The sequence below is a fragment of the Leptonychotes weddellii genome, chromosome 6, assembly GCF_054177405.1.
Source record: "Leptonychotes weddellii isolate Sample4059 chromosome 6, ASM5417740v2, whole genome shotgun sequence".
NCBI classification, from domain to species: domain Eukaryota; kingdom Metazoa; phylum Chordata; class Mammalia; order Carnivora; family Phocidae; genus Leptonychotes; species Leptonychotes weddellii.
Window position 1 is genome coordinate 13284012 of NC_138374.1, and position 15232 is coordinate 13299243.

Sequence of the window (15232 nt, forward strand, 5' to 3'; positions counted from 1 at the left end):
TCCAGGGGTGCTGAGAGCGGCATCAGCAGCTGGCCCTGCACGCCCGCAGTTGTGCTGAATGTCATTCTGATCTCTCTAGGCATAAAGCCGATAAGATCATCTTGACCCCAGCACTCATATCCAGCTTCAGCCTTGACACTGTTCAAGTGGCATTTCTCACAAAAACTAGCTGGTGTACAAGTCCAGATCTTTACCAGAGAAGGCACACTTTGAAGCTTGCAGGAGTTTTGGGATTGAAACACATCATGCATTTTGCCCAACCTATACCTGTCTTGACTAAGCAAATAGCTAAGTGGAAATATTGGGCTCTAGGAGCCAGGGTGGTTCTCAGTGAACAACCAGGCTTCTTAATTTATGTGTGTACATTGGGGATACAACCCCATAGCTGATATGCTTGTGTGAGAAACTGAGGAAAGATGTTCTAGAAGCAGCCTGAGTGTGCTGGGTTTCACACCTCCCTCCACAGACTCACAGCATCCGGTGGACAGGAGCCAGGTGGGAGAATGCCTCCCAGGGAGAGGTGGCTTGGTGCCCACGGAACACCAGACAGATATAGCTGTATTTACTTTGCAATTCCTGCAGGAGACGGAGTGGCAGATTAAGTTGCAGAGACACAGTGGAGGTCCTGAGTATGTAAAATGCCAAGGTTTAAATTTAATCCTTGAGCTAACTGGTGTAGTTCTTCAATTGGGGATCTAACAGGAGTTATACTGAGGCTCAGAAGGGTAAATGTGTAAATGCATTTGGAACCAATTTAAAGCTAGAGATGAAATGAAAAGGAACAGTTGCCAACATACCATTAAGATAAAACACAGAGGTTCACTGAGGCATGTAGATGGGTACACACGCGCTTGTTCTGTCTGCTTCCTCTGCAGCTCATGGGAGGCAATGGGGCGTGGGGAGAGGAGGCTTTGTTTTAGCCCACCTTGCAAGTATCTGTGCTAGGGCTACCTGGTAAATCTAGCCTAGGCTTGATTCTGAAGTTACACGGGGAACATGGGCAAGAAGAGCCCTCTTGTCAACAAGATCTTCGTGGAATGAGGCATGAGGCCCCAAAGAGCTACCTACTAGAAGGCATCTCTTAGGGACTACATTCCTGAAACTGAACAGAACCGACCAGAAAGCCAGGATTTACTAGGAAAATAAGTGGGGGTGCAGATGGGTAGTAAGTATGAAAGGTTTAGCTCACTGGAAGTCAGTGAATTCCAAGTCTGATCAATGGAAGTACTCAGGTACTTTGTGAAAACACAGATTCTAAGAGGCTGGGACAAGACCCAGGAATCCATGTTTTTGTTTTTGTTTTGTAAAATTTGCTCTCTATGGGCTTCTGATGCCTCCAAGTTTGGTCACTCCTTGAAGGAACCAACTCTTCAAACACTTAAAACCTATTTGCATAAAAGAGAAACAATGTGCTAATCTTAATTAAAATAAGTTGCCTAAGTACCCTTAACCAAACAAAATATTAACCCAACTTGACATGACACACCTTCTTGAATGAAGCAAACCATCATTAAAAATGCATATGTAGAATCCGGATTCATAGATCTGACTACTGAAGATGGATATTCCTTCCCTCCATCATCTTCTGGAACGTTGGCCACACTCAATTCTAGACATTCTGCCCTGGCTACTGGCTTTTTCTCTGGAAATGGCCTCCGCATCTGGCTACTGGCTTTTGAGAAAGCACACTCTGTAAACTCCAAGTCCTGCCATTATTATTCAAGCAGCTTGTGTTTCTCTTCCCCAAAGAAACAATTGAGCTGTAGCAGATGAGTGATGTTTGCTGGGCTGTGGTGAAGGTAAAAGCCACTGCAGGTGGAGCAGCTTAATGGGGTATTAATTGGGAAGCAGGTGAAGGCAAATAGGTAGCACAGCACGTATGTAAATAGGCTCGTGGGAGGAAAGGCATTGAATTTTATGCTCTCTAACTAAAAATAAAGACCTGATATTTAGCTTATCTTTGCTGAAATCCCCTTTGCTGAAAACAACTGCCAGCATCATCAGTGATTCATTATTATCTCACCATCATTCAGGCTACTTAATAGGATCTTCAGCCTCTTCATTTTTCATTGTTTTAGCTGATGCTTTGGCTTTGGAATGCATACTTTCCCTTCTCTTTGTGTATAGAAGAGGCCAGAGTCATTTTTACAGATTGTGTAGTGGAAGTAACATTCGAGCCGCTAGCCTGCCTTCTGGTGGCATTTTTTTGCTCTAGCTCCTTGGAGAAAGACAGCTAATGTACAGCATGACTATGGCTAATGAGCCTACCAAGAACGCATACATCCAAATGGACAACGTCCTTCAAAGTAGTCACCTTGAGAAGCAAAACACTTATTCTAGTGTTGTCATTGGCTCAACACCTTTTCAAGAAGAGTCACTTCATGGGTTATTGTCAGAGATGATTTGTAAGTCACCCAAATGAAAAAAAATCCTTATGTATATTATCACTTATTTTCTACCCCTGAGCATTGTACATTGTTGCCTGCTACATTACCACATTTAGCACTAAGTGACGTTTGGCTTTTAAAATCCATCCCCGATGCAGAGATTTGCTGTTGCTCAGAGTATTCTGAAGAATATGCCTCAGGCTCCTAGGGAAGAGTTTCAAGAAATGTCTGGAGTGCTGGCAGCCTCCTTGGGCTAAGAGTCCCGCTTCCCAGAGCGATTACTTTGCCTGGCACACACTTAGAAGTTTCTAAATTTGAGTATGCCAGTTTAAAAGTTTGCACGTATTATTTTTTTTTTTTTAAGATTTTTATTTATTTGACAGAGACACAGCGAGAGAGGGAACACAAGCAGGGGGAGTGGGAGAGGGAGAAGCAGGCTTCCCGCGGAGCAGGGAGTCCGATGCAGGGCTCGATCCCAGGACCCTGGGATCATGACCTGAGCCGAAGGCTATTTGAGGCTATTTTTTTATTTAACAGTAACTTAGACAGTTAGTGAAAACAAACCATTGCGTATTTCCCTTCTAATTAGTCCTCTCTGAGGTGATACATTAGTGGAAGTGTGCAGAGGGACCTAGATTCTTTTTTACTTGGTTGACCAACATTCAGTGTTTTTCTCTAGAGAGAAGTAGCACTGGTTTTGAAGATGTGCTTAGCCTTTTACTGTTGATATGACTAAGTATCAGTGGAGTTCGCACAGCCTAAATATTGGTGGAGCTACAGTTTGTACCCCAGAAAATGAATTAGGTTTACGTTATCATGTGGATCTTTTCCTGTAGTTGAAGTACTCATTAATTTTACTGCTAATGAGATGTTAGCAATTAAATACGTTTAATTAATGAAAATCAGACAAAAGCAAGGGGCTGGTATCTATGTCTTCATAAAAATAGGGAAGATTTTTGTAGATCTCATCGTGAATTTTTTTCCTGTAGAAGGACCACAAATCTGAGCTCCTTGGGATCAAGTGTTCTGGTCCAGAGAAAGTCATTAAAATAGTTCACTTTTAGAAAATGAAAGGAGTAGGCATTTTGGGGGATGTTATAAAGATTATCTGAGATTGGAAAAAAAATACTCATAACCGGGAGCCAGTCCTACATGTAATAGCAAATTTCATGGTTGAAGATGCAACAGGATTGAGTACAATTAATAGTTCTGAAGCCGTCGTTGAGTTCTGGGGTAGGCCCTGAACACATAATTAGATTATTAAAAATGGCCTGTCTTAGGCCGACTATTACTAAATTGAAATCCAATTATGGCTTTATGATTTTGCTGAAAAATATTTAGCTGTTTTGCTCGAATCCTCGGAGAAGATCATTTCCTCTTTGCATCAGAGTTTGCACATGTCACAATACATTTTCCAAACAAATCTGACCTCAATTATCTCGGAATTAATCTTACATTAGATAAAACATATTTTAATGAGTGTTTTTATGTGTGATATCATAACTGTGTCTCTCCATACTTGAGGAATTAAAAGATGACGATAGAGGACTTCGCAGAATATCTTTTTAATGAGAGGCATGCATTTTTTAGAAATAACAAAATCGTGCCATCTTAATACACGGAAAGCCTTTGTGCTCAGATATGTGCCTGAGTGTACTGCAAGACAAACTTGGTTCAGCTTTCAGTAACTGGCATTGGAACTGTAATAAAGCAGTTGTTTGCAGAGAGATGGGCTCAGAAATTTCATGCACTCCTGCAGTGTGGATTTAAATGCTAAGTTAAATATTTATGAACCCGAGATTTTTATAATCGATCATTGTATGATTTATACACTGTAATTATAATTAGGTTGAAAGAGATTTTAAAAAGCCAGTTTCCTGGTAGCCAAGGCCATTAAATAACGCGAAGCTGCCAAAACAAAAATTAGGTGGGAACCCAGCCACCGAGTTCTGAGCGCCTGTCCCCATATTCATGTACAATGAGGCGCGGCACCTCACAAGCCATCTCACCTGGGCAACCATTCCTGCATCACCTGCTATCATTTTTTCATGCCTGTATTTCAAACCTAGTTGTACATAAACAAGAGAAAACTTCAGAGATCCGATGTATAACAAAAGGAAAATGTGGAGGAGGTTGGAAAGGTTAATTAAAAATGTAATGATCCCATTTGCTGAGACAGCACTATTAATCATCTTGCAGCAGCAAGCATGTGACTCGCACACCACTTACAGGAGGCATCTGATTTTTTTAAGGTACGGACGGGGCTGGTGGACCCCAGGGTGCCCATTATGAAAATGGAAGCTCGAAAGAGTGAGCTTGGGGTGAGTGAGCATCGGGTGAGCCCATGACTTGTGGTTAACATTGGGCACGGTCTTCACCAGACAGAAGAGTTCTTTCCAAATTCACAGGTCTTCAGAAAAATTCAGTCACTGTGAACCCCAGAGAAAACTTGGGCATGGCTCGAGGTTCAGTGTAGTCGTGTAATGTAGGGGAAAAAAAAAAACTGAGTGAGGAGGAAATCCATCATTGTGTAATACAATATGCCTGGAACAGTGTATGAATGACAAAATGGGCTGCAAAGAGCCAACATGTGCATTTTAAATGTAATTTTTAGCACCCCAGCTGGAAAAGGCCGAGCTCTTGAAGGATCAGTTGCAAGGGTCACAACCTGTATGATCAGATTTGCCATCTGATGCACGTGGATATCAGAAGACCAGACTGCACATGTAAGCTTCCAGAAAAGCTTGTTCTGCCCCTGTGAAGATCTTGAAGATATTGCCCATTTTTTTCTTTCTTTTTTTTTTTTTTTTTGCTGGAATAACACGTTAGAGGGATCCTATTAGAAGAAGAACACTAGTTGTGTTAACATGGTAATTAATCCAGTCAGAAAGAAAGAGGAAACCGGTTGTGAATTCACTTCTGCAGCCCAAAAAAGAAAGGCAGAAAGATTCCCAGAAATTGGCAGGCGTTCATAAACAACGTTCTCTCCCCATGCCTTGTGAACTTTCTGCTTAATAAACCACATCTTCATGCAGGCCTTGCAGATTTTAATATATTTACTGTTTTATTCCACCTCATAATCTATAGAAATGGATTTCTAGTTGTTTCCATCTGTGTTTCATCCTGAATCATTTTGACTGGCTAGCTAGCTCCCGCATCTGCCAATAATGGTGGCATTTTCTAAGTGTAAATCTAAGTGTAAGTAATGAGGGGCTGTGGCCAGAGTGATAGCCTCTTTGATTAGGGACAGTGTGAGGATTGTACTTGGGATAAAGGCAGTTCCTTGCTCCAAAGGAATTTAGAATGTGAAAGCTTCTTCCGGTGCATAATTCATGCCTGACACCTCCACATCTCCCAGTGTTGGAGGGATCTTTTACTTTTGCTCTGCCTGTAGGTCAGGGTTGGAAACGTTGGTCCATGTACTCTTTGAAACAGCAAATAGCCGAGAGGTTAGCGCTTTCGAGTGCTGGGATTTTTTTTTTTACATTCTGTCCCTGATCACCAAGTTTTATCCCAAATACTTGATGTCATAATCAGAAAAGGCATTTTTTTTTATCATAACCATCAAATCAAAGAACCTTGAGGCTTGAAGGGAACTTCGATATATCATCTGCCAAATGGGGAAACTGAGGTCCACTGGGGGAAAGCTGAATTGTATGAAGACACTCGGATAACTGGACCACATTTAAAATCCCTGACTCCTAATTAATTCATTGTTTTGTTTTTTTGTTTTTTGTTTTTTTCAGCAACACCTGACCCTTTTGTATTCCCTGGTATCTGGGAGCTGGCCCTCCCATTGCCATGCAGGTTTTACCTCCCGTGCCCAGGAAAACAGGAAATAAGTCACATCAGATGTGATCACAGCCAAAGAGGCTTAGAATGATGACAGAGAAAAGCAATACGTAACCTGCAAAGTAACAACATGGTTCTAGCCAACTTTGAAAGGAAAAGCCAGTTCGATGGCATTCTCTAGAATACAGTGCTAGGCTGATGCTGGAGAGGGGCTCCTTAGCCGGCACAGCCCCCACACAGGCGTCCTCCCATGAGAAAAAAGGATTTCTAGTAATCAGCCTTCATTCTGAGAATATTTCCCATTCAGGCAGCATCCCAGACATTCTACCAAGTTAAAGAATGAATAACAGCAGATGGAGGGAGAGATTAGAGATGGAGGGGAGGAGGGGAAAGCAGCATTTTAGTGCTGAGCTCTGAAATGAGCTGTGGGGAGGATGGTGCTCAGAGTTATGGCAAAGCTGTCCGGAAGCCTTCTGGGCAGGCCAGGAGGCGCGTGCGCCCAAACCATAAAACACAGGCGTACTCCTGCTCCTCCATGTGCTGTTTGAGCTGATGGCCAATTGGGTGTGACTCAAGTGGCCTAAATGGAATCATTCTGCATGTTCCCCCATCTGCCCTCGAGTCATGAACGTAGCATTTTTGTGCATGCCCTGGGCGGGGGGTGTCTATCAAATAGATAACAGGTATCAATCTTCTTACCAAATGAAAACTCAACTCTCATTACGTGTCCTATGATTTCAGGAGTGTTTAACCAAGAAAGGAGGCTAAGGGGTGCTAAGAGTTGCTGCTTTCCATATTCTGTGCATGTTAAAATAAACTTTATTTTAATAGGGTATATATGAATCTGGGCTGTTTTTGTTTTATGGTTTGTTTGGGGGGTTTTTTTGCCCATTGTTTATTTGAACATTTTCAAACATGTGGAAAAAATTTTACAGTTAACCCATCTAGATTCTATCATTAAATTAGAATACAGTTGGGGCACCTGGGTGGCTCAGTCATTAAGCGTCTGCCTTCGGCTCAGGTCATGATCCCAGGGTCCTGGGATCGAGCCCCGCATCGGGCTCAGCAGGAAGCCTGCTTCTCCCTCTCCCCCTGCTTGTGTTCCTTCTCTCGCTATCTCTCTCTGTCAAATAAATAAATAAAATCTTTAAAAAAAATAAAAAATAAATTAGAATACAGTTGCTTTAAGTATCCATCTATCCATCCTTCTTTCCACCTATCAATTAATCTACGTTTTTAAAATGCAGATATCAATATACTTCCCCTACATGCTTTAGCGTACCTATTAATAACCAGTTTTTAATATTTGTTTAATTTTTATTCCTCTTGAGGTAAAATTTATGTATGTACAAACCTTAGGTGTACCATTCTGTAGGTTTTGACTCAAACTTCTATCAGGATAGAAGTTACCATCACTCTAGAAAGTTCCCTCTTGCCCCTTCCCAGCCAATCCCCACCTCCAACCCCTAGAAGCAACCATTCCTCTGATGTTTTTCATCATAAATTGGGTTTGTCTTTTCTAGAACTTCACATTTGTAGAATCATCCAGTGTGTATTTTTTGTGTAAGACTTTTGTTTTTTCCTTCAGCATAGTATTGTTGAGCTGTATCCATGCTATTGTGTGTGTCCGTAGTTCATGGGTTCTTATTTCTGAGTGGCATTCCACTGCACGAATAGACCACAGCTGTGTAGCCGTTTTCCCATTGATGGATACGTGAGCTGTTTTTCCAGTTTTTGGTTATTATCAGTATAGCATAATCATGCTCTTATCCAAGTCTTTTTTTGGACATATATTCTCATGTCTCTTGGATAAATACCTAGAAGTGGAAATGCTTGCTTATAGGGTAGTGGTATGCTTACTTTTATTAAAAACCTGCCCAGTATTTCCCCCAATTGATTGGACAGTTTTACACTCCCACCAACAACGTATGAGATTCCAGGGGCTCACCATCTTTGAAAATATTTGGGGTTGTCAGACTCATTTTAACCTCTGTGGTGGGTGTATAGCAGATCTCATTGTGGTTTTCGTTTGCATTTATTTCCCTGATAACTAATGACGTTGAATGCTTTTCATGTGCTTATTGGCCATTCATTTAGCTTCTTTTGTGGAGTGTCTGCTCACGTATTTGGCTCATTTTTCAATTGGGTTGTTTTTTATTACTAAGTTCTGGGTATTCTACATATGTTTTAGATATAAATCCTTTGTCAGATATGTGTTTTGCAAATATTTTCTTCTAGTCTGTGATTTGTCTGTTCCTTTTCTTCATTTCTTATCACTGTCTTTTGATGAACTGAACTTTTAAATTTTGCTAAAATCTAACTTACCAATTTTCTTCTTTTATGTTATGGCTTTCTATGGTCCTAAGAAACCTTTGCCTACTTCCAAGATTATTTTGTTTCCGTATAAAAAATTTGTGATTTTCGCTTTTAGGTTTAAGTCTATGATCCATCTTGTATTAATTTTTATGTATGGTGTGAAGTAGGGGGTTTTGTTATTGTTTTTTACATTGATTTTCAATTATTCTAATACTGTTTGTTGAAGAGAACTTCTCTATTAGATATTTTTAAGTGACTTTGTCAAAAATCAAATAATTATAGATGTGAGGGTGTATTTAAGCCAAGTTCTGTTTTACGTTCCATTGTTTGACTTGTCTATGCCTATGTAGTACCACAGTGTCTTGCTAAGTACAGCTTTGTGGTAAATCTTGAGATCAGTATAAACTCCTTCAACTTTGTTGTTCTTCAAATTGCTTTGACTATGCTATGTCCTTTGCATTTCCATATAAATTTTAGAATCCCCTTGCCAGTGTCAAAACATATTATGATTTGAGGATAACTGATATCTTAATGATACTGAGTTCTCTGATCCATGAACATGGTATGTATTTCCATTTATTTAGGTCTTCCTTAATTTTCTCAACAATGCTTTCTAGTTTTTAGTGTCACGATCTTGCATTGTCTTTTGTTAAATTCATTTTTAAGTGCTCCTTTTTTGGTTCTCTTATAAATGGAATTATGTTTTTAAATTTTGTTTCCTAAAATTTTGCTAATAGTTTAAAAAAATGCAACTGATTATTGTATATAATTTTATATCCTTTGACTTTGATAAATACACTTATTGATTCTAGTAGTTGTTTTGTAAATTCTTTAGGATTTTCCAAGTCATCTGCAAATAGAAATGTCATCCTTTCCAATCTCTGTACCTTTTATTTCTTTTCATTGCTTTATTGCAATGGCTAGGACCTCTAGTACAATGTTGACTATAGGTGGTAAGAATGAATATCCTTCATTTGTTCCTGACTTTATGGGGGAAAAGTCAATATTTCACTATTAATAGGATTTTTACTTGTAAGGTTTTTTATAGATGTCCTTTATGAGATTGAGAAAGTTTTCTACTATTCTTCGATTGCTGAGGATTTTCTGTTGTGGAAGGAGGGCTGAAATTTGTTGAACGTTTTTTCTTTGTCCATTTAAATAATCATATGGTTTTCTTCCTGTTTGTTTATATGGCAAATTACATTAATTTTTAAATATTAAACCAGCCTTGCATTTTGGGATAAACCCAAGTTGGTCTTGGTACATTATCCTTTTAACATATTGCTAAATGCTATCTACTGAACTTTCTGAGTCTATGTAAGGAATATTAGTCTGTAATTTTCTTCTTTTGTCTTCATCAGGTTCTGCTATTTGGGTGAGACTGGCCTCACATATAAAGTTGGGAAAAGGGTCATGAGAATATTTTGTGTGAATGAGAATCAGAAACAAAAAGCCAGTCACATATTGATCTGTGAGCTGGACATCAATTCATAGGGTTTTTTTGCTTCTCTGAATGTTCCAGGTTTGTGCATTCTGGAATTTGTCACAGGCTCTGAAATAATGGTAAAGAGATGGTGCTCTGGCAGGGTTATGTATTGATGAAAACAGAATCAGCTGAAAGTGAGTTTGCTAAATGAAGTAAAATTTAAGCAATTTATTTAGACATAAAATGATGCTTTCTATTCCCACTTTGTACAGAGATTTTCCTTTGAAATATTGCTTTTCTTTTTGATAACATTAAGAAGAAAAAATTAGGAGTGTAAATAGTTTTACCCCAACTTTAAAAAGGAAGCCTTCTGACATTATTATAATAAAGCAGGAATACACTGGGCCAATTTTTTTTCTTTTAGTTTTCTTAAGATATAATTAACATACAGCTCTGTATAAGTTTGAAATGTATGGCATAATGACTTGGCTTACATATATTGCAAAATGATGGTCACAAGTTTAGTTAACATCTTCTACCTCATATAGATACACACACAAAAAAAGAAGAAAAATGTCTTTGTGTGTGTGATGAGAACTTTTAGGATTTACTTTCTTAGCAGTTTTCAAATATAACATAGAACATTGTTAACTATAGTCATCATGTTGTACATGACATTTCCCATTATGTATTTATCTTACAACTGAGAGTTTGTACCTTTTGACTTACCTTCATTCAGTTCACCTTCCCTTGCCTCTGGTAACTACAAAGCTGATTTTTTTTTTTTCTATGATTTTAGTTTTTTTGGTGGTGTTGTGTATTGTTTTTTTGGTTTTTTTTAGATGCCACATAAAAGTGAGATCATACTGTATTTGTCTTTGTCTGACTTATTTTACTTAACGTGACAGCATTTCCTTTTCTACAGCTGAATATTATTCCATTGTGTGTATATACACCACGTTTTCTTTACCCATTCATCTATTGACAAAACTTAAGTTGTTTCAATGTCTTGGCTATTATAAATAATGTTGCAGTGAAAATGGGGGTTCAGATATCTCTTTGACATAATGATTTGGTCTCCTTCAGATGTATGCCTAGAAGTGGAGTTGCTGGATCACATGATAATTCTATTTTTAATTTTTCAAGGAAACTCCACACTGTCTTTTTTTTTTTTTTTTAAGATTTTATTTATTTATTTGACAGAGAGAGAAATAGTGAGAGCAGGAACACAAGCAGGGGGAATGGGAGAGGGAGAAGCAGGCTTCTTGCTGAGCAGGGAGCCTGATGTGGGACTCGATCCCAGGACCCTGGGATCATGACCTGAGCCGAAGGCAGACACTTAACGACTGAGCCACCCAGGCGCCCTCCACACTCTTTCATAATGGTTGTGCCAATTTATAATCCTACCTCTGGTGCCCAGGGTTCTCTTTTCTCCACATCTTCACCAGCATTTGTTATTTCTTGTCTTGACGTCAGCCATTCTAACAGGTGTACAGTGATACCTCACTGTGGTTTTGATATCCATTTCCTTAATAATTAGTGATGCTGAGCATCTTTTCAGGTACATGTTGGCCATTGGAATATCATCTTTGGCAAAATGTCTATTTAGGTTCTTTGCTCTTTTTAAATGGAACTATTATTATTATTATTATTATTATTATTATTATTATTTTGCTACTGAGTTGTATGAGTTATTTATATATTTTGGATATTAACCCCTTATCAGATACATGATTTGCAAATATTTTCTCCCATTTCATAGCCTGCCTTTTCATGGTATTAATGGTTTCCTTTACTGTGCAGAAGCTTTTTAGTTTGATGTCATCTCATGTGTTTATTTTTGATGTTGTTGCTTGTGTCATATCCAAAAATTCATTGCCAAGACCCACGTCAAGGAGCTTCTCTCCAGATCAATTTTTTTTTTAAACTTATATGTTATACAAACTACTTTAAGAGAGAAATTTATATTTCCTGGACCTCATATGTTGAGTTTTATTATTTTTACTATAATTTTATTTGGCACTTATGAACATAGAACTATAAACTTTTATTTTGTAATTTTACACAACTATAAAAACAATATACACAAATTAAATATGAACAGAACTTTGTGAACAATGAAATGCAAGTTAATAACATTAATGCAAGGGGTAATACCATTTTTCTGAAGCTAAATTGGTGCTTACAATTGGAATATACTCCTGTTTCAGCATGAGTTGTTTTGAGTTGAGCAGACCTGTGTTACTGGGTGTGATGTGATGACTTAATTCTTCTGCCTTTTTCCTCCATTTGAACTTCTGTGAACTGTTTGTTCATATATCATTGGCTACGTCATTTAAGTATTAAGTGCACCTCTGAGCCTCTCTTCTTTTCTTTTTAGCCAGAGATCATAAAGCACCATTCAATACCAGGACAAGTGTAAATGCAGGCAGTAAAATTATGTACCAGTATCTAGCCTTCAGGGCCTAATCCAGATGATCCAGAATTTGATTATTGGTCATATTAATTTATTTTAGACGCTCATGAAAAATGGATAATTTAGAAATCTCCTGGGGAACTCTAGACCTTTGAGAATATAAATCACTATTGTGGATGGGCCCAAGAGCACAATGTTAAAAGTCCCAAAAGAGGAAAGGACAGGAAGTGTTACCAAGGCCTGTAGATCCTGGTGATCCTATCAGAGCACATGGTGAATATTTCATTTCTTGAGTCCGGAGGAGCTTGAGTGTGAAAACAGAGGAGCCAGAGAGAAGCTAGTCTGGGAAGGTCATGATGGAGAAAATGTACCAGGTGTGCTTGTTAAACCAGCAGGGATCTATGTGCAGCCTCTGGCCTCTTGTACTGCTCACCCAAGAAGGGCTGAATGTCTTGTTTATTGCCTTTCACATTAAACTGTTGGATTCAGATGTCCTTGCAGGAACCTGAACCTGAGGCATAATAAGGTACTGCTCGTGGTGCCAGGGTATAATTTGGTGATTTCAGACTTTTGCATATCGGGCTTTCTTAAAGCAAGACGCACCATCAGTAAAACAGGGAGTCTTTTTCTTTCCATGAAATGTAAACTTGCTTTGTGTGCCCTTCACTGATTTACATTTAAGAAAAAAAAAATTGTAGTGAGAACATTTAACATGAGATTTACCCTCTCGACAGATTTTTAAGTGTACAATACAGTACCGCTGATGGTGGGTATGATGTTAGACAGCAGATTTCTAGAATTTAGTCATCTTGCATCACTAAAACTTGATGCCCCTTGAATAGCAACTCCCCATGTCCCTCTCCTCCAGCCCCTGGCTATTAGCATTGTGCTCTCTGTTTCTCTGAGCTTGAGTGTTTTAGGAACCTCCTGTAAGTGGAATCATACAGTAGTTGTCCTCTTGTGACTGGTTTATTTCATTTAGCATAATGTCCTCACGGTTCATCCCTGTTGTCACACCTATGGCAGGATTTCCTTCTTTGTTTAAGGTTGAATAATATGCCATGTGCCCTTTGGATATACACTAAATGCAATGCCCTGTCTTTCAGACCCACCCGACCCACTTGGACTCTTTCTCCACTCTTATCAGTTCTCCAGCCTCTTGTCATTTCCCAAATGCCTTCATGGCCCCCATCGACTGGGGCACAAAGAGATTGAAAGGGGGTTCCAGAACTGAAGCAGGGGCCTGAGGCCTGAGCAGGAAATTCATGGAAGGGTGGGGGGAGACAATTCCTACAATTGAGTGGGGTGGTCTGCTACTTCTTTGCTGGCTGCAGAGGGTCAGTGCTACACCTAATGATCAATTTTCCATGGATCACCTTAGAACCTGGCCCTGGAAGTTTTTTCCATCACTTACCTCCCTGTGAAAACACCTGCATCATGGTGTCAAGCTACATTTCCCTTGTCTACTCATCTTTTAACTCGTGGCATTGGGCCTGGTCCTGCCTGCCAGTCCGCCTGGCTACTGCAGCGGGCCCTGCCTCCTCTATGCTCTGTCTCCAGGCCACACAGTGGCCAGCGTGGCAGTGGACAGCCCTGTTCCCTCTGAGCACGAGCACAGCGGGCTTGGGTGGAAGGCAACATATGTTTTGTGAGATCCCTGAGGCCTATGGTTTGTAAGCCCATTGAAATCCTATCCAGAATCCTAGCTGAATTTTTCTAGTTTGCAGCCTCAATACTTCTAGATCCCACATCTTGTATGTGGCAAGTTAAGTGGTAACTGAGGTTTGCAGATTTTCATGTAATTTATTCTGGTTTTCTTCCAATGGCCTGTGAGCTAGAACTTAAACACAGCCTCGTTGTAGTTGCTTCTTCCTGTTTAGAGAGCTGGCATAATATTTTGTCTTCTGGGCTCAAATAACCATGTAATTACTCTGTAATCATATAGTAATTAGCATGTACTATATGCATTTATTACATAATTATATTCTTGGAGGATTGCATGGCAATTATACTTACACTCAGCATATCATTTTATATAATGTATAATGAACAAGTATATAATTTGTTGCTTTTTTCTTTTATTCTAATTTCAGTTTACCAACCAGGAGCTGGAAACTCGTTCTCCTGTTGCCTTGTGTATACGCAGTCAGGCAGGTGCCTGAGCTCCTTTGGCTTCTTGGGCCCCACTCGGTCCCACCTAATTATACATCTAAGGGAGCGCTGGGGGCTTGTGGGCTGCCCTGGGCTCCCAGCCTTTGCACTCCTTACACGTTGTCCTTGTCAGGAACTCATTACCTGTGAGCTTCAAAACGCAGCATTGATCCGAGCGCCCAGCATCGCCGGGGACACGGCCGGACCTGTTAGAACAGCGCGCACGTGAGCAGCCGGGCGCCCAGCCCTGCGGTCACGCCTGCCTTTCTTTCCTCTGCAGTGGAGCACGTTCCCAAGGGAAACAACTGCCTGGACGCCGCCAAGGCCTGTAACCTCGACGACACGTGCAAGAAGTACAGGTCCGCCTACATCACCCCGTGCACCACCAGCATGTCCGGCGAGGTCTGCAACCGGCGCAAGTGCCACAAGGCCCTGCGGCAGTTCTTCGACAAGGTTCCGGCCAAGCACAGCTACGGGATGCTCTTCTGCTCCTGCCGGGACATCGCGTGCACGGAGCGGAGGCGGCAGACCATTGTGCCCGTGTGCTCCTACGAGGAGAGGGAGAAGCCCAACTGCCTGAATTTGCAGGACTCCTGCAAGACGAATTACATCTGCAGGTAGGCGGGCGCCGGCAGCTGGGCGGTGGTGAGTGAGCTGGCCGGGAGAAGCTTTGCGGCTGCTTCAGGGGCCGAGCTCCCGGTTTCTGAGTTTCTACTGGGCGGGGGGGGGGGGGGTGCGGAGGCC

General features: G+C 40.4%; 1 protein-coding gene across 3 annotated transcripts in view; it reads left to right on the forward strand.

Moving 5' to 3' along the window:
* The window catches only part of GFRA1 (GDNF family receptor alpha 1), a 208625-nt gene that overhangs the window by 132246 nt on the left and 61147 nt on the right, over positions 1-15232 (forward strand). For all 3 annotated transcript variants that reach the window (XM_081823446.1, XM_081823445.1, XM_006742956.3), the window contains one exon: positions 14769-15105. In XM_081823446.1, the coding sequence (XP_081679572.1) occupies positions 14769-15105 (337 nt within the window). The remainder of the gene's footprint in view (positions 1-14768; positions 15106-15232) is intronic.